Source organism: Monocercomonoides exilis, assembly GCF_001643675.1.
Source record: "Monocercomonoides exilis strain PA203 chromosome Unknown scaffold53-602328, whole genome shotgun sequence".
Classification (NCBI taxonomy): Eukaryota; Preaxostyla; order Oxymonadida; family Polymastigidae; genus Monocercomonoides; species Monocercomonoides exilis.
In genome coordinates this window covers 287,501-304,759 of record NW_027150598.1, presented here as the reverse complement: position 1 = coordinate 304,759, position 17,259 = coordinate 287,501, and the positions used below count along the sequence as shown (strand labels likewise).

At 39.4% G+C, this 17,259-nt stretch overlaps 6 protein-coding genes across 6 annotated transcripts; 2 read left to right on the top strand and 4 right to left on the bottom strand.

The window, feature by feature from the left end:
- Window positions 1–1,513: 1,513 nt before the first annotated feature.
- Window positions 1,514–3,634, top strand: MONOS_2922 (putative mannose-binding endoplasmic reticulum-Golgi intermediate compartment lectin; the record flags this gene model as incomplete). The annotated part of the gene is made up of 6 exons (XM_067872879.1): window positions 1,514–1,759; window positions 1,826–1,853; window positions 1,920–2,037; window positions 2,085–2,103; window positions 2,176–2,673; window positions 2,833–3,634. 6 exons carry the CDS (start codon window positions 1,514–1,516, stop codon window positions 3,589–3,591), a joined length of 1,668 nt encoding a protein of 555 aa, XP_067720493.1. The 3' UTR covers window positions 3,592–3,634.
- Window positions 3,635–3,758: 124 nt separating this feature from the next.
- Window positions 3,759–4,193, bottom strand: MONOS_2921 (uncharacterized protein; the record flags this gene model as incomplete). The annotated part of the gene is made up of 2 exons (XM_067872878.1): window positions 3,759–3,961; window positions 4,007–4,193. 2 exons carry the CDS (start codon window positions 4,191–4,193, stop codon window positions 3,759–3,761), a joined length of 390 nt encoding a protein of 129 aa, XP_067720492.1.
- Window positions 4,194–4,628: 435 nt separating this feature from the next.
- MONOS_2920 (uncharacterized protein) lies at window positions 4,629–5,288 on the bottom strand. Its single transcript, XM_067872877.1, has 3 exons — window positions 5,069–5,288; window positions 4,897–5,017; window positions 4,629–4,839 (listed from the first exon to the last, which is right to left on the bottom strand). Exons 1-3 carry the CDS (start codon window positions 5,270–5,272, stop codon window positions 4,724–4,726), a joined length of 441 nt encoding a protein of 146 aa, XP_067720491.1. The 5' UTR covers window positions 5,273–5,288; the 3' UTR covers window positions 4,629–4,723.
- A 324-nt stretch (window positions 5,289–5,612) lies between these two features.
- MONOS_2919 (putative DJ-1/PfpI family protein) lies at window positions 5,613–6,523 on the bottom strand. The gene is made up of 3 exons (XM_067872875.1): window positions 6,410–6,523; window positions 6,292–6,349; window positions 5,613–6,231 (listed from the first exon to the last, which is right to left on the bottom strand). Exons 1-3 carry the CDS (start codon window positions 6,503–6,505, stop codon window positions 5,831–5,833), a joined length of 555 nt encoding a protein of 184 aa, XP_067720490.1. The 5' UTR covers window positions 6,506–6,523; the 3' UTR covers window positions 5,613–5,830.
- A 940-nt stretch (window positions 6,524–7,463) lies between these two features.
- Window positions 7,464–13,392, top strand: MONOS_2918 (putative WD domain containing protein; the record flags this gene model as incomplete). Its single annotated transcript, XM_067872874.1, has 4 exons — window positions 7,464–7,469; window positions 7,531–7,706; window positions 7,769–8,164; window positions 8,332–13,392. 4 exons carry the CDS (start codon window positions 7,464–7,466, stop codon window positions 12,755–12,757), a joined length of 5,004 nt encoding a protein of 1,667 aa, XP_067720489.1. The 3' UTR covers window positions 12,758–13,392.
- On the bottom strand, window positions 13,381–16,545 carry MONOS_2917 (alpha-glucosidase). The gene has a single exon (XM_067872873.1). The coding sequence runs from the start codon at window positions 16,519–16,521 to the stop codon at window positions 13,954–13,956; it is 2,568 nt and encodes an 855-aa protein (XP_067720488.1). The 5' UTR covers window positions 16,522–16,545; the 3' UTR covers window positions 13,381–13,953.
- Window positions 16,546–17,259: the final 714 nt, after the last annotated feature.

The following is a 17,259-nucleotide window of genomic DNA, read 5'->3' as shown; positions in this document are numbered from 1 at the left end:
TTTATGATTTGCTGATATTCAAAATGATCATAGAAAGTGAAAAAATAAAAAACGACAGAGTTGAACAGAAATATTATTCTTTCAGTCATTCCGAAATCAAAAATGAATTTTCTCTTTCTTTCTTTCTTTCTTTTCCTTTTGTTTTTTTTCAACAAATATTAATCGATTATCCACATGATAAAATCCAACTTGGTTGTTGAGAAATCGTCTTTATTTTGAATGTGAATTTTTGAGAAAAAAGAAATTCAAAATACATAATAACAAAACAAAATTGAAAACAGCTCATCAAAGAAACACACACAAAAAATTAAAAATTATTTTTGATGAATAAATGTTCTTTTTGTCAACATTTTTTCACAAAATGAACAAATTCTTCAAAATGCACCATTGCATTCTTCAACCACGATAAATAAGGATATCGAATGATATATACTGAAAATTCCATTTTTATGAAAAAACAAACACCTTTTTTAAATGGAAAGCGGAAAAAGACTATTATTCTTGAGCATTAATATCGCAATTAAATAATCAGAAAAAGCTGATGTTTTTTGTTTCTATTGTCATTTTCAGACAATTTTTCACATCATATTTTCTTTTTCGCATCCTTTTCAAACTGATTCAATCCTCTTTGATTCAGCTGCCAAATCCTCAGCATTATTATCTCCTATCTTCAATAATTCCTCCTCTTTATTTATTTATTTATTTATTTATTTATTTATTTATTTATTTATTTATTTATTTATTTATTTATTTATTTATTTATTTATTTATTTATTCATTTTTTCTTTTGTTTCATCCACAAAATTGCTTTTCTCCTTGTTGCAATCGCAAATTTCTGCTTTGGAACACTCAGAAAGCGACAAATTGAACTGCTTTGGCAAAACATGAGACGAAAGCGAATTATGAGAAGAGGAAGATGAGGAAGAAGAAGAGGAAGAAGATGATAGAAGAGGAGGACGAGGAGGAAGAAGAAGAGAAAGAAGGATTTGACGAGATATTTGAAGAAATGTTTGAAGAATTGAAACAGGATTAGAATTTAAAGAACTTGAAGTCATGATAAGGGCAGAAGAGAATACAGTTGGAGAATAAGAAGAAGAAAAAAAAAAGAGAAGAATTCTGAGGAGTTGTTTGTTTTTTGGAAGAAGGAAGAGGAAGAAGATAAAGAAGAAGAAGAAGAAGATAATTTCTGTGCAATAATAGTTTCACGAGGAGGAGGAGGAGGAGGAGGAGGAGGAGGAAGTGAAGGAAGAATACTCCACCAGTCTAAAAATCAGTTTGTGCTGAAAAGGTAAGAATTCCAGGGCACACATAATGAAAATTACATCGTCAGTTTCAATCTGTTGCACTTTGAAAAAGTTCTTTTTCAAAATGATAAAGATCGTTAAAATGAATGTAAAAATAAAATTGTTTTTTATGTTTGTTCATTAAAAACGATGTTTTTTGACTATCAATCAGAAAAACAAACCATTATTTAATAATCAAATCACCTTTTTTATTTTTTATTTCCTTCACAATGCTGTTTTTGTATTTGATAGCCCTCTCGAAACTCATTAATTCTGATTCAAGTAATCCTTTCTTCGCAAAGCCTCCTTTTCTAATGAATTTGGATGACGGACTGGATGGATGGTCTTATGATGGGCAAACGATTGTGACCGAAAAAATGATAAGACTTACTCCACCAGAAAAGGACTCTAAAGGAAATATGTGGTCTCACTATCAAAATCACTTTCCAGAATGGGAAGCAAATTTTGAAATAAGTGTTTGATTAACCTTTTTTCTTTTGTTTTTAAATAAATATACAAATGGTTTTTACATACATTTGCAGATTGGAGGCGGATCTAGAGGTGGTGCAGGTTTGCTTGAGTTTTTTCAAGTAATAAATTAATATTTTTATACAACAATTTCATTCAATTTCAAAGATGGTCTGGCATTTTGGTACGTAGAAAAGCCTCGCGCTATCGGAGATATATACGGAAATGAAGATAAATGGAAAGGTCTTGCTGTAATTTTTGACACGTACGATAATGATCGTAAAGGGTTTGTTTTTTCTAATTTTGTCTCTCAATTTAATCTTATTTCATCAGAAATAATCCATATATTCTGGTATAAAGCATTCATACTCAAATCTTTGTTTTAAGTATTTGCTAATAATTTTATTTTCTTTCTTTTTCCAAGGCAATTCTAAATGATGGAACAATGCAATATGATCATGCACATGATGGGATCACCCAACAAATCGGTGGAACCCAGACAGACTTTCGCATCAGCTCCCCAGAGAACGATCAGCCAGTACACATCAGAGTTGTATATGAGAATAATGCGCTGTGGGTCCAAACATCATCACGCATCCGAGGCTTTCATTCAGAAGCAGACGATCTGATTAAGCCTTACTCGCGAATTGAAGGGCAGGAGGACTATATCGTTCTTCCTGACGGGCGTGAGCTGTCCACAGTGATGCTTGTTCCCGATGTGGATTTGCCGCTTAATTACTACTTTGGGTTCTCGGCTGCTACGGGGAATTATTTTGATTATCATGGTATTCGCTCTGTTGATATTGCACCGCCAAAGCATCATATTCCAAGCACTGCTGTAATGCGACAATGGCTTGCGCAAAGGGAAGCGGAAAAGGCACAGAAAACGCAACATGAAGCATCTTCAGAACAAGTTGGAGTGGTGTGCAATTTTTATTTGGAATTTTTTTTTTTTTTTAATTTTATTTTTTTTAATTTGAAAACACAAAAACAATAAATTGTGTTTTGTTTCATTCTGTTGCCATTCATTCAATTGTATGCATTTGCTTTCATATCATTTTTTTTTCTCTTTGCGGAACAGCAACGTGTGATTGACACTCAAGACAATGAAGTTATGCTGCAGCAGCTGGCACACGCATTGCAGCAATTAGAAGCGCAAGCAGATGCTCTCACAGCAAAGATCAATGCAATTCCGACAATTTCCACTTCTCCTGCATCTTCTGCCCAACAAGCTCCACCAAGCGACGCTGTGAAGGTGCAGGACTTCCAAAGGATACAAACAGAAGTTCAAACAATGATGGATCAATTGAAAGAAGATTTAGACAAGAAAATATTTGTATCGCTGAACGCAGAAATTAATAAAGCTGTCAAGGCCGCTGGAGAAGAGCTGAAGAAAAAGATAGTCATTGATCTGCCAAAGCAGCAGCCAAGCAATATTGTTCCTTCAGAGTCTTTACTGACCGACTCCTATATCTCTAATCTCACCTCTGCCATAAACAAGATAACGAATGATGCGATGGACAAAATCCTCCAGAATGTCAAGACAGTGGCAAATACTCGAATGGATATGACTGTTAATCGATTCAATGAAAGACTTTCGATGAAGATAATGAACCTCAGAAGAACAGCCCTTTTAGATGTTGCTACCTCAAGCAAAGACTTCCAGCAATACACCAAGGAAGCAATTTCACAAGCAAAGAAATTAGAACGAATGAACAAACGAAATAAAAGAATAACAACTGTATTAGTTTTAATAGGTTCGCAGTCTCTTCTTGCTTATGCAATTGTTTATTCCAGAAAGAAAAAGGAAGAGTTCAAACATTTTCAAAAATGGATTTAAACATGTGTCATTTCATATAATTTATCTTGCAAATATTTTTGTTCGAGAATTGTTTTTTTCTTGTTTTGCGTGATTTTCAGAAAAAAAATTAACACGAAAATTTACTAAAAGAAGAATTAGATATTTTTGATGTGAATTGCGATAAGCTTGAACGCGCCAACATTATATTATTGTTCAGGAAGAAGCTTTGATGCAAGAGTAGAGGTTAGAGTCTGAGTGTGAGTTAATTCATCTTTCAAAATTCTGCTATCTTCCTCTGCACGCGCTGTTTCTCCAACTGTTGCAGCAATGATATTGACTTTTTGCTCATTTAATTCAGTTATCTTCTCGCAAAATTGTTCCCATAGAGATTCGTAGCCTTCTGCAAATTCTAAAATGAATTTACGTAATATCGCAAATAATTGATCGTACAAACTTTGAATTATTGTTGACATTTGATTTTGAAGAGTTTCAATTTTCTCTTCTGCAATTTTTACCCAATCTCCATCTTCAGAAAATTCAGCTTTATCTCCAGGTGAATGAAATTCAATTTTTGGTGTTTGAGGTGTAGATGGAGATGCTTTCATCCTTTTGATTTTTTGTTGTTTAATTGTAGTGTCCATCGTGATGCAAATAAGACTTTCATCTTCATTCCGGTTCAACCATTTTTTTTTTTTGAAACTCATGAAAAATATATTTATCCAGAAAAAATATTAATTTCTTAATAAAAAATATTGTAATAACACATATAAAAATTAAGTTATTAAGTATTGATGAAATATTTATGAAAAATTAAAAAAAATAACAAGAAAAATTTTTCCTTGAAAGTGGTTTAACACAGATGGAAAAAAGCATTCACATAATTGTTCAAGATATGCAATATTTTTGCAACAAAAGCTTTATCGATGAAAAACTATCACAAAAATGTTAACTTTTGATGGTCAACTTCTCATTGATTATCTTTGTATTTTGAAAATACAAAAATTTATTTTCGCTTCATTCTTCTTCACAAAAACAAATTGTATTCAATTTTAAAGGAGCGATTGCTAAAAAAAAAATGCACTAAACAAATATTTTTTTGATTTTTTTGCACCAAAAAAAAAAAAATGACTGACTTTTTTAAAAAGCATTATTTCAAAAGAACAATTGATTTTCATTTGTGAATTCCAACACTTTTCAATGATTCTGAAGATACGTAATCCCCCTCTTTTATCCCAAATTTATCGCATGATCCTCCATTCAATTCCAACGCAGCCTGGCAAGGACAACCTTAAATAAAAACGTAAATTAATTGTATAATTAATTAAATTTTCTCATTTTAGATACCACTAGGGCGTGAATTCAATGAGCGAATTTCACAGCTCTTATGAATTTTAGCAATTGTTCCATCTTTACGAATAAAAATGATATCTAATGGAATAAGTGTATTCTTCATCCAAAAAGAAAGCTAAATTCAAAATATTTTGAAAAACTTACAGTCTAATAAAAATTATCAAACATGCTGAGGATTGTTCCACAAAAAAATCATTCCATTTTTTTCAGCCATCTCTGTTCTATTCATAAGACCATTCGCTTTTTCTAGTGAAGTCTTTGCTATTTCAACATAAAACTGATGCGAAGCATTTTTCGTTGTTACGGTCAATGCTTCAGCTTCCATAGAAAAGCTCAGCAAAAACAAGTATAAGGTTAATATCAGCTTCATTAAATCAAATTAATATATTATGGCTATATTATGCAAAAATAAAAACTAGAAAGTAATTTTTCCTCAAAAAAGGATAAAGTTGAATGATTGGTGATGAATTTGGCTGTAAAAATGATAAATTAAATCGTGTGAAAGGCAACTCTTTCAAAAAGAAAAACAAAATCTCAGAAATGAGTTGATAATTTATCTTCATGCAGATGAGATTCTAAAATTTTGTTATGAATTTTGAAAACACTGAAATTATCAGAGAAAGCTAATTTTTATGTGAAGAGTTTTTTTCAAATTTTAATACAAAGAATTTAGTGCAAAATGTGACAATTATAACTTAACATCACATTTTGAAAGTAAATAATTTTTCTTATTTTTATTAAACACTTTCAAAATAACATTGGAAAGGAAACTTCCCTATCCAAAAAATATATATGTTCATTCAATAAATATTCGAGTTTTAAAAAATATAAGGCGATGCCAAAATGAAATTATTTGTTAAATGAAAATCAAAAGGATAAAAATGTTTTTATCGGTTTTCAAAATACTTGCATAATTCGTTCAAATATTCTAATGCATGTAGACTGCACCTTGGCACACTTCATCTCTCTTTGCTTTTCCGACAAGTTTTTCAATCAATGCAAGTCCAAATGCAAAAGCAGTTCCAGGACCACGAGACGTAATAACGTCACCGTCAACCACAACTTCATCGTTGCAAGGTGTTCCACATGTTAATTGACTCATCATACCAGGGTAGCAAGTTGCTCGTTTTCCTTCAAGAATTCCACACTTTCCGAGATATACAGGAGCAGCACAAATTGCCGAGACGAGCTTTCCGGCTGTTTTGTGATATTGAGTCAATAAATTCATCAAAGGAGTGCATTCCCCAATGCGCTTATGACCTGGTCCTCCAGGAACGATAATTGCATTGAAAGACATGTCAGTTGCAACTGTAGAAAACAAAATATCAGCTAAATTGTGAAAAACAATTTCAAACAAACGAAAGCCAAAAAATAATTGCAATACACAACCTTCCACTTTAACACCGTGTCCAGCTTCAACAAGTTTGTGGGAACTTATGCTGGCAGTCTAATCCAAATTATGAAATACAGAAAATCAAAACATTTCAATAAACAATATGAATCATACAATCACTTCGATTCCACCTCTGCGCAAAAGGTCAATAATTGAAAGAGCTTCAATTTCTTCAAATCCTTGAAATAGTGGAACTAAAACCTTCACCATTTGATTATCAAGATCAATATTCCATTATATATATTATAATATTACATTTTTTTAAATGTTTTTCTTCGTCTGAAAAATACGTTTTTATCTCTCATAGCTATGAAAATAAAAATACACAAATTAATTTCTTTGAACTGCACTTGAGTTTTGATGGGATTATTTCCAACTTTTTTAAAATTCAAAAGAAATTCAATTTTTAACTTTTTCTACGAATGTATTTTTTATAATATTTGTCTAGATCATAAAATTGAACATGAATGTGCTAGAACAATTAGGAATATTGTTAAAATTTGCATAGTCATTTTTAAAAGTGAACGTTTAATAAGTTTGTTTTCCATTAAGAAAGGGCATAAATGAATGCAAACAAATTGATTTTTACAGAACTTAGATAAACATAGTTGAATTCCTCGGAGTTTAACTTATCGAAATAATGAGATTATTTTTTTTTTTTTAAATAATGTTGATTTTCAGTTTCAGAAGAAATAATGTTGTGCTGAAAATTGAATTCATAAAAAGACATTCATTTTAGCTAATGGAATCAAAGACTCTGTTTGTGGATGCTACATATCAAACAAATTATTTAATCAAAAAACTTCTTGTTCTCATTAAGTCACTCTCCTTATTCATGAATAAAATTATTCTTTTCATACAATAAGTTGGTAATTAATCTTGTATTTCACTTTTTTTGGATTCGAAGTTGTGAAGACTGATTCAAATACTTCACAAAACTGATTTATTCGTTCAGCTTCTTACAAATACTCTGCTAAATAATTTCTTGAACACAATTTCAGCTCATCGCAAGTAATGTCCAAGCATTTTGCCACTGTATTAACAAAGTGCTCATACTAAATTAACAATTATTCTAAATTCATTTGCAATCAAAAAACTTTATTTATTTTTTAAAATCCTCATTAAAAAATTACTGCCTTTCAGATCATATTTTTGGAAGTGTAAGTTCATGATTGTGTGTATATTTTGTTCCAAAAAAGAAAAATTATCACTATATTTACTTACTTTTTTTATAGAAGCAATTTGCCCTTATACCTTCCGGTTCTCGTCCGTGGGTACGTCATTGCATGGGGACAAGTTCTCAGCAATTTGCGTTTTGTTCCTCCCTTTCCGTTTATGTTTATTCATCAAAAACATACGAACTTGAAAAGATATTAAACGGACCAGATGCTGTTATTTTGTCTATTGCATGGTTGACGCCTTGTATTTTTGAATTAAAAAGCTCTAAACTTTAAATTGATTCGTTTTTTAAAGGTCACCTTTTAATATGTCACATCTTGCAGTTAGTTACAGAGATAAAACATTTGCAATATGGGATCTTTCAAGACAAAAGCCAACATTGAGTCGAACACTTGAAACATCATTTGTTCAGATGGAATGGTCAACAACAAATAATCAAATATACGTGAGAGATTCATCTCATCGAGTGTCTCTGTTGACTATACTTTCAACAAGTGTTCAGATGAAGCCTATTCTTGGTTCAAAATCAGTAGATTTATTTAGAGTAAACAACCAGCTTCCATTTTGCATGGCTTTAGCATTAGAAAATGGAGATATCGTAATAAAGATGGATGAAGATGATCCAAAAACAAAGACTATCTCTTTTTCCAAAAAAGATTCTGAAAAATCTGGAATCCGTGATATGAAATGGTTAAGAATTTTGTTTTAAATTTTCATCAAATCTTGAAGAAAAAATCATTTTCTTTTGTTGTTTCTTTATTTAATTTGCTTCTTTTCGCTTCGAAATGGTGAATCCTTCATTCTCTCCTTCCTTCCTTCCTTCCTTCTTTCTTTCCAACTATTTTTTAATAAAATAGGGATCCGCTTTCCACCAACTTCCTTCTCGTTCTGGAGTATTCCGGGCAGTTAGCACTATTCGACACTGCAGACAGCGGCGAGCATGAAATCAACCTGTTTGAGCGAGAGTCCAGCGGAATCGCCGCCATCAGCTGGATCCCTTGGGAACCCGGGGGGTTTGTGACAGCGGCTGAGAAGAGCGGAATCCTGAAGCTGTGGAACGTCTCGCAGCGCACGCCCATCAAGTCCATCCAGCTGCACCAGACAGGATTTCAGTCAATCTTGTTCTTTGCCGACTACATCGACCGCAGCGGCGGTTCTGACCAGGCAACGTTTCCCTCTGCACCTCAGCTCTCATCCTCTTCTTCTCTCGTCAGCCTAACTTCTTCTTCCTCCACTTCTTCTTTGTCTCTATCCTCTTCCTCTTCTTCTTCTTCTTCTTCTTCTTCCTCATTCTCCGAAGCACTTGCCGGAGCAGCGTATTCCACCCCTGCGCATGTGGCTGGGATGGTGCGTGATGCCCGCATCCTCTGCTCCTTCACCGACGGCGCCACAAGTGTGTTCGACCTGCACCAACAAGTGACTGCTTTTGAGACAGCCCAGGGCCACCTCGACACCATCTTCGCCTGCGCCTTCAAGCCAGGCGACAAATCTACTTTTGCCACAGCATCCTTCGACGCGACTGTTCGCTTGTGGAATGCAGAAACACAGAAATGCACAGACTACCTGCCAACACATGCAGGTCCCTTGTATTGTGTCTCGTGGGCTCCGCAGGGGGTCAACCGGCTGGTGGCAGCGAGCGGCGTGGGGATGATTGTGTGTCTAGACTGCGACAAGCACAGCATCGTGTGGCGGAAGAGCATTGTAGAGAAGAAGCTGTCCCTTGGCGTAGCGTGGAACAAAGACTCGAGGCTGAATGCGATCGCTGTGACGAGTGATGGCGGGTTCTGTGCGATTGTGAAGGCGACGACGGGGGAGGTGGTGGCGAAGATATCTCATCCTCAGGCGTGCTGCGGGTGCGATTGGTCGCCTTTCAGTCCGATGACGCTGGCGACGGGGTGTGCTGATGGGCACGTGCGGGTGTTTGTGATGTCTGCCTCTTCTTCTTCGAACGGTGTTCCTTGCCAGGTGAAGCAGCAGTTCAATCTGAAAGGCCACACACAGCGCGTCTTCAATGTAGCGTGGTCGCCGCTTGTTCCGGGCTTACTGGCGAGCGGGTCAGACGACGGGACTATCCGCATCTGGGACGCAGGCTCCATGAAATCTCCTACAGACACGCCAAAATGCCTCGTTCTGAAGGGCCACACGTCAAAAGTGCGTGCGCTGGCGTGGTCCCCCACGTTTCCCGAGATCCTCTTCTCAGGCAGCTGGGACTCCTCCATCCGTGTGTGGAATGTGCGCACGGCCCGCTGCCTCTGCACTGTGAACGACCACCACGCCGATGTGTACGGGCTGGCGGTGCATCCGCTCAGACCTTTCTTTCTCATCTCCACGTCGCGTGACAACACCATCCGCTTCTGGCACGACGAGCTATCGTCGGCAATCAGAACAAGGCTCATGCTGGGACACCCCTTGGAGAGCGTCCTGGGGCCGATGAGAGGAAATCAAGGAGGAGGAGGAGGAGGAAGTGAAGGTGATATGAGTTCTTCCTCTTCTTCTTCTTCTTCTTCTTCTTCTGGTGCTGGTTCTAGTGGTGCTTCTGCTTCGGAATCTATCCAGCCGCCAATCGCGCCGACTGCTGCGAGTCTCATTGAAGAAGGACTCGAAAGCGCCAATGCACAACTTATTCAGAACTCTGCTGCCTCCAAAATGCAGCTGGCAAAACTTGGCTCATCTTCCTCCACTTCTTCCTTATCATCCTCTTCTTCTTCAGCATCACTTGCTCCTCCTCTTTCTGGTTCCCCAACCCCCGTCGCTCCCTCTTGCCCTCTCTCTGGCCCGACTCCTGAGATCCTTTCCCCACTGCGCCTGTACGGGCGCCTGCCTGTGATGCTGATGCAGCGCCTAAAGCCGCTCAAGCCGATGACGGCCTTGTACTTCAAAGTGGTCAGTGAATACTTTTTCCCTCCGACTGGCACAGTGCAAATGTTCGATCTCATCCGCCAGTGCATCGCGGAGAACATCGCTGCGAGAAATCTGCATTCTTCGTCTTCTTCTTCTTTGTCTATATCTTCTTCTTCCTCCTCCTCCTCTTCTTCTTCTGCTCCTTCTCAGCCACCGCCCATCCAACTCACTCGTTCTCTGCTTCCGCCTTCCCTCACCACAGAAAAGACTCTTCCTGCTCTGTTCGAACAGGAAGCGAAAGAGCTCGCCCTGCCAAAGACAAGACGGAGCAGATTGGCCGCAAAACCTGCTGCCTCAGCTTCGTCTTCGTCTTCTGCTTCTGCATCTAGTGCCAGCACCTCATCGTCATCTTCTCCTTCTCCTTCCTCTTCTCCTTCTCCCACACCCTCTTCTTCCTCTTCCTCTGATTCATCAGCCCCAACCCTCCCTCTCCCCATCATCGAGTCCCACGACCGCCTCTCCGCAGCTGAGCGCACACGCCGTTCTGCTTTGTGCCATCTTGTCTCAGGCAATCTGAAGGAATACTGCGAATCCCTCGTCAAAATGGGCGAGTGGAGCAAAGCACTTGCCATTGCGCCTGCAGTGTCTGTTACGTTTTGGCAGTCGCTGGCGAAGAGGGCGGCAGACGAGGCGAGGGGAAAAGGAGAGGAAGACGAGGCCCTGCCGCTGCTGGTGGCGACAGGCGATGTGGACAGCGCAATCACACTGTGCACTGAGCGCATGCAGTTTCCAGAGGCCATCTGCTTGGCAAAGAGCTATTCGAATCTCAATGTGGAGGGGGATTCAGCTCTCATTGTGTCTGCAGCAGAGAAGAAGAACGCGATCATCCTGCCGCTGGAGCCGTGCTTGGGGCCGTCCACGCAGCATGAGGGTGCAGAAGGGGGAGAAGGAGGAGAAGGAGGAGCAGGTAAGTTTGCATTGGTGCCTGTGGATGGCAATGGCAATGGAAATGGAAGTGGCAATATGTCTAACAGCCTTCGCTCTTCTGCCTCTTCTCTTTCAGCTTCTGCTTCTTCAATCTCTTCTTCTTCCTCCTCAATGACATCATCCGTCTCCTCCATTCTCAATCTCACCACAACCACAACCAGCGATGCAGCAGGGCAGCTGGGGAAACGCTATGTCGAGTCTGGTCAGCCGATCTTAGCTGCCTGCTGCTTCCTCGCCACTAACAGGGCAGACAAAGCGGTGCGGTGCCTGGAGAAAGCAGGAGAATCAGAGCTGGCGTCGACCGTGGCGATGCTGATGAAAGTGCCGTATGCTGAACACACACACGTGATGCTGGCGATGCGGTGCGAGCGGCTGGGCTTTTGGGACGATGCGCTAGCGATTCTGCTGCAGCGGGTGTCGTCGTCGTGCTCGGCAGAGCAGAAGATGGGGCTGTGTGCGCGCTTTGCCGCCAGCCACAGCGCTGAGCAGGCGAACGAGTTCTACAAGCGCGCTGGACTCCGCACTATCGCAGACTATGCCTCGTGTGTCACAGCAGGGCCAGCTGCTCCGTTTGCCGAGAACTCGAAAGCAACACCGCTGGCGACATACACCACATCCAACTCGATGGCGCTCCAGCGGCTGACGAAGGAGCTTGGGGCGCAGATTGCTCCGCTGGCAGCTGCGGTGCTGGGGCAGCAGCACTCGCTGGCTGTGCAGATTGCATTGGGAATCCTTCGCTCAGAGACAGCAGAAGCTGAATGGGAGCCCACGTTCTTGTCATCAGTTGTGTTCTGGGCGAGCTGTGCGGACGTGTCGTCTGTGGCGCCGGAGCTCAGGAACGAGCTGCTGTCGTATGCTTCGTATCTCGGCTGTGTTGTGGCGAGCTGGCGGGCGCTGACGCCTGTGATTGCGCATCTGTTCAACTACACGTCGACATTCATACAGAGGCACAGCGTCGAATTTACCATCCCGAGGGACTTCCGAAGGCTGCAGGCAGCGATATTCACGCTCGTCACGGCTTCCTCCAAGGCGAAGGAGCAGCTGCTGCACATTGTCGATGCAAAGGAAGGAACAGTTCCCACACTCGCACCATTGTCAGGAGATGCATCTTCTTCTTCTTCTTCTTCCATTCCACTTGAAGCTGGCCAAAAGCTCGCACAGGAAAGCATCACCCCCATCAGAACACAAGCCCAGCTTATTCTGGAGCATGTGAGTGAGTACCCACACCCAGGCATCGACACCAAGAACTGCTCAGTTCCCTTGGGCTCTTGCATCCCCTCTGGCGGGGCAGTGAATGCGCCAGTGATTTCGCACTTTACAAAGCAGCCAATTAATGGCCCGCCGTTTGCACTGGAAGATGGTGCGTCGTTTTTGTCGCTGGGAGAGGCGCTGATGTGGGCGCAGGTGAATCCGTTCTCGCCGCTCAGCACGGGGAAGAGGATCAATCCGTTTTAGATGAGGTGAAAAAGAAGAGGAGAGAAGAGGGAAAGAGAGGAGAGAAGAGGAGAGGAGTGAATGGATGAATGTAAAGGAAAGAAAAGAGAAGGAAGGATGGAATGAATGAATGAAAAAAGTGATTAATTTTTTTTTTGGTGTTATTGAGGAGATGGAAGAGAATGTATTTAAAGAGTCTTAGAAAGATATGGAAAAAGAAGTGTTTCGACTTTCGAAAGAAGAAAAAGTTGAATAAGAAGAAGAAGGGAACAATGGATTATCGAAAAGAGGTTTTATAAATTGAGACGATAATGTGTGTGAGATTCTGAAAATTGCTTCGCTGAAGAGGAAAATTAATAAACTCTATTTTTTTTCATTTTTCATTTTGTTTTTTTTTTTTAATAAAAGCTTATAAAAATTTCTTCATGTCATTGCCTTCGTAAAGTCTTTGCCTTTGAAAGGCAAGCATTCCGTCACCATAACCCTATTTTTAATGAAAATGACTACTTTGATTTGAGATTTTATGAAGGCTTCACTTCTTTTTTGCTTTTCTCCATTCATTTTCCCCTTTCGGCGGTTATCCTTTCTCGTTTTTTATTTTTTTTTTAAGAAGAAAATATGTATTTCATTGAACTAAAACATTATATGTTAACAAATCTTTCATTTGTTTGCTTTAGCAATAAATGGTGTTGGCTTAAAAGAAAGCTAGAAAGAAAGAAAAACTTATTTCTCTTTTTTTTGCATTAAAAATTTGGATAACAATTGCTTCTGCTTGTTCAGAAATACAGAGCAAAAGAAGCACCTTCTTTTAAAGTCAAACCATTCAACTTGGAGATAATACATCCCATCTTTCTCGTACTTCTTTTTTAGGTATCGCTTTTGGTTTAAATATAAATTTTTTGCATTCAAAAGGAGATTATTAAATTTCTCTCAAATTTCTGAGTAAAATTTTCTAAAAAAATAGAAAAAATTGTAAAATTTTTTTAAAAAAAAAAAGAAAGAAAATTAAGCTGGATAAATAAAAAAATACTTAAATATCAGCTTATCATTATATAAATTATGAACAAAGATATTTAAACTTCTCTTTTACAATTATCAAAATAATTGCATTGATCACTCAAATAACACATCAATACATTCACTTTTGATTAAAATAAGAAAAAAAAATTCTTCTCACAGATAAGATACTTCAGGCAGTCTTCTTCTTCTTCTTCTTCTTACCACAGTAATTCAAACTCCTTCAGCAGCATCCACTCACGTGGGTCTCCCCCTCTCGCTTTCCTCACAATCAGTATCTTCTTCTCCCTATCATACTCAAACCCAGCTGCTCTTTGGTCGCTGAAATGGATCTTGCTCGGCTCCTCTGCCACACCCAGAATCCTGATCTCCTCCAGCTCGTGCACCGAGTTGAACCCAACTTCCGCCACTGTCACAGACAGCCGCCCTCCTTTCCTGCCGTCCCCTCTCCGCGACACTTGAAACCTCAGTGTGGACTTCTTGCAGTTCCCGTTCGCATCCACTCGCTCGCCGTCGTCCACAGAGAGATATCCAAAGGCACAGTCGTCGTAGTCCAGCGCTGCCACCACTGTGAATGGCGTGTCCTTCATCTTCATCAGCCGCTGCGCCACGTGGTTCTGCTTCGTGAATATCGCCCCGCCCCGAATATGAACTGGAATCGTGTCCAGATCTGCTGGCAGATCCACTCCAACACCGTTCAGCTCTCTAAACTCACTGCTTTCATTCGAGTTCTCCTCCTCTGCACTCACCTCAACGCGCTTGTCTTCAGCCCCTGTCCAGTAATCATACCACCTCGCCTTCGGGAAGTAGCAGCCTGTGGCTTTCTTTGCGCCTGGCTCAAGCACCGGAGAGACTAGAAGAGCACTGCCCAGCATCGCCTGGCTGTCAATTTTCAGGCAATTCGAGTCTCCTGGGAATTCCATTGAAAGCGAGCGAATGATTGGAACTCCTTCGTCATGCGACTGAAGCATCAGTGTATAGAAATAGCTCTGGATCTTCTGCCTTTCTTGAAGGAACCTGCGGTTGTATGACGTGTACGGCTCGCCAAACGCGTACATCTCCTGCGAAATGGTATTTTCAGAGCGGTGGTCTCTGAAGAACGGGTACAGAAACGCTCCAGTCGCCGTCCAGCGGGTCAGAAGCTCGGCGTTGGTGTCTCCGTTGAACCCGCCCACATCGCAGCCAGTGAACGGCATGCCAAACAAGCCCGACGACAGAATTCCGCTGATCGAGTCTCTCAGATCCTCCCACTTCGCATCGTTGTCCCCAAGCCACAAAAAGTTGTTCTTCCCGCTGCCGGCAAAGCTCGCCCTGGTCAAAACAAACGGACGTGTGTTGCTGTTGACAGCTTTCAGTCCTTTGATTGTGTGGATGTTCTCCATGTGCGCATACAGCGAGTGTGTCAGATAGTACGGCCCTGCAGCAGTGACAGCGTCAGGCTGTACACCGTGCTGGTCCAATTCTCTGGGCGTCCATGCATATTTAGTCTTTCCGCTGTCTCCATCACATTCGCCATCGCAGAAGTTGGCAATCTCATTCATGTCGTTCCAGATCCCATCCAAATGCAGATCCTTCACAAACTTTGTGATGCGGCTTGCCCACCAGCTCCCACCGCCCGTTGAAAAGAAGTCTGGGAAGATCGTCCGCCCCGGCCACACTTCGCCAATGTAAGGCTGAGCTGTTCTGTTTCTCAAATAGTAACCAGATGAGGCCAGGCTTTCATAAGGTTCGTATCCTGACTCAACTTTAACTCCGGGATCTACAATCGCAACATATCGAATCCCTTTCTTTTCTTTTATTTCAGAAATAAATTGAGCAAACTGAGTTTTGGGGAAATTAACAGGATCTGTTGTAAAAAGCTTCTTTTCATCCATGTAATCAATATCCGCCCACATAACATCCAATGGTAAGTTATATTTTTCGTAATTTTCCACAACATTTCGTGCATCAGCAATTGATTTATAGCCCCAAGCACACTGATGAAATCCGGTTGCCCATTGAGGGACAAGTGCTGGTTTTCCAATAACGTCTGTGTATTGCTTAATCACATCTTTTTGGGTCGGACCCAAAAAAATGTAAAAATCTAGCATTTCGCCTGCCATTGCCCGATATGTCATCCAACCATTTTGCAATTCAATTTGCATTGGTGCACTGTTGAAGAAGAAAATTCCGTGAGCTTTTCCGTTTGGACGAACTTCAACATGAAATGGATGAGATCCATAAAGATTTTGGTCATCTGGAGGTGTTCCTCTATCTTGGTTGTGTATTGTATAGTTAAATGGATATTTCAGGGCATATCTGCTTCTTCTACTTCCCAATCCATATATGACTGGATTTCTTCCTGTAGTTGTTGTTAAAGAAATATACTCTTGTTCGAACATAAGCGGGTGCTCAAAACGTTGCGTATGAGTATCAAAAATAACATCTCCTGAATCTTTTCGCTTGATAATTATACCTCCATTATCCGGAAATTCAAATACATAATTTGTTTGAGAAGCAGCTTTTGTAACTTCTGAAATCTGCAATACATTTGTAATCTCCATATATTTTTTTGAAGGATCATAAAAACGTATGTGAATGCGATCTTTAGTTTGACAATATATGTCAAAAGAAATGAATGAGGAATCAGGTGGAAAAGGTCCATTGCCAGAAGTTCGTTTGAATGAGCCAGTAAATCCGTATGATGTTTGTACAACTTTACTCTCATAAATAGGCAATGATGCTTCACAAAATTGCAACACAATACTGATTGCCACAATCGAAATCATTCTCACTTTATTCAAGATCGAACTAAATATAATATTTGATTCGGTTCAGTGAATTGTGAAAATTTTTTGTTGATAAAAAAATTTCATTGAATCAGAAATTTAATAAAGAAATATGTGAACATGTACATATATAAATTTATATCTTCTTTTGCAGTTTTTGGTTTCATGAGAAATTGTTTATTTAAACGAAAGATAATTGTTGTGCGAAAAAAATTAAGAAACTGTGAAAACGTTTTTTTCATAACGGCGTATGCGTAAATACTTGGAATTTTTTTTCGTTTATTTAAGACCTGTGCGACAAGCGGTAAATTTTGTCAGTTCCTGACACAGGTGACCGACAGGACAATTTTTTCATTATCAAAACAATTTTTTTTTTATAAATCTCATTTTTAGGTATTTTTTCAAAAAAAATATTCACTTTTGGTGTTCATTAATAAATGCATAGTTTTCATTATTCCTCTGTGACATGACAACTAAAAAAACATTTGTCTGTCACAAAGACAAAAATTTTTTTTCAATTAATAAATAAAAAATGAAACAAAATAATTCAAATGATAGAGAATACATCAAAAAACTTTAAATAGAGCTTTGGAAAAGAATTGTTGTATATCGATCTTTAAATGGGGAAAAATATTTTTCTTCAGGCATTTTCATTGAAAAATTATGAATTTTCGATGAACTTTTTGTGATCAAAAAATTTAAAAAAAATCGGTTTATTATTTGAAACACATGTGATGT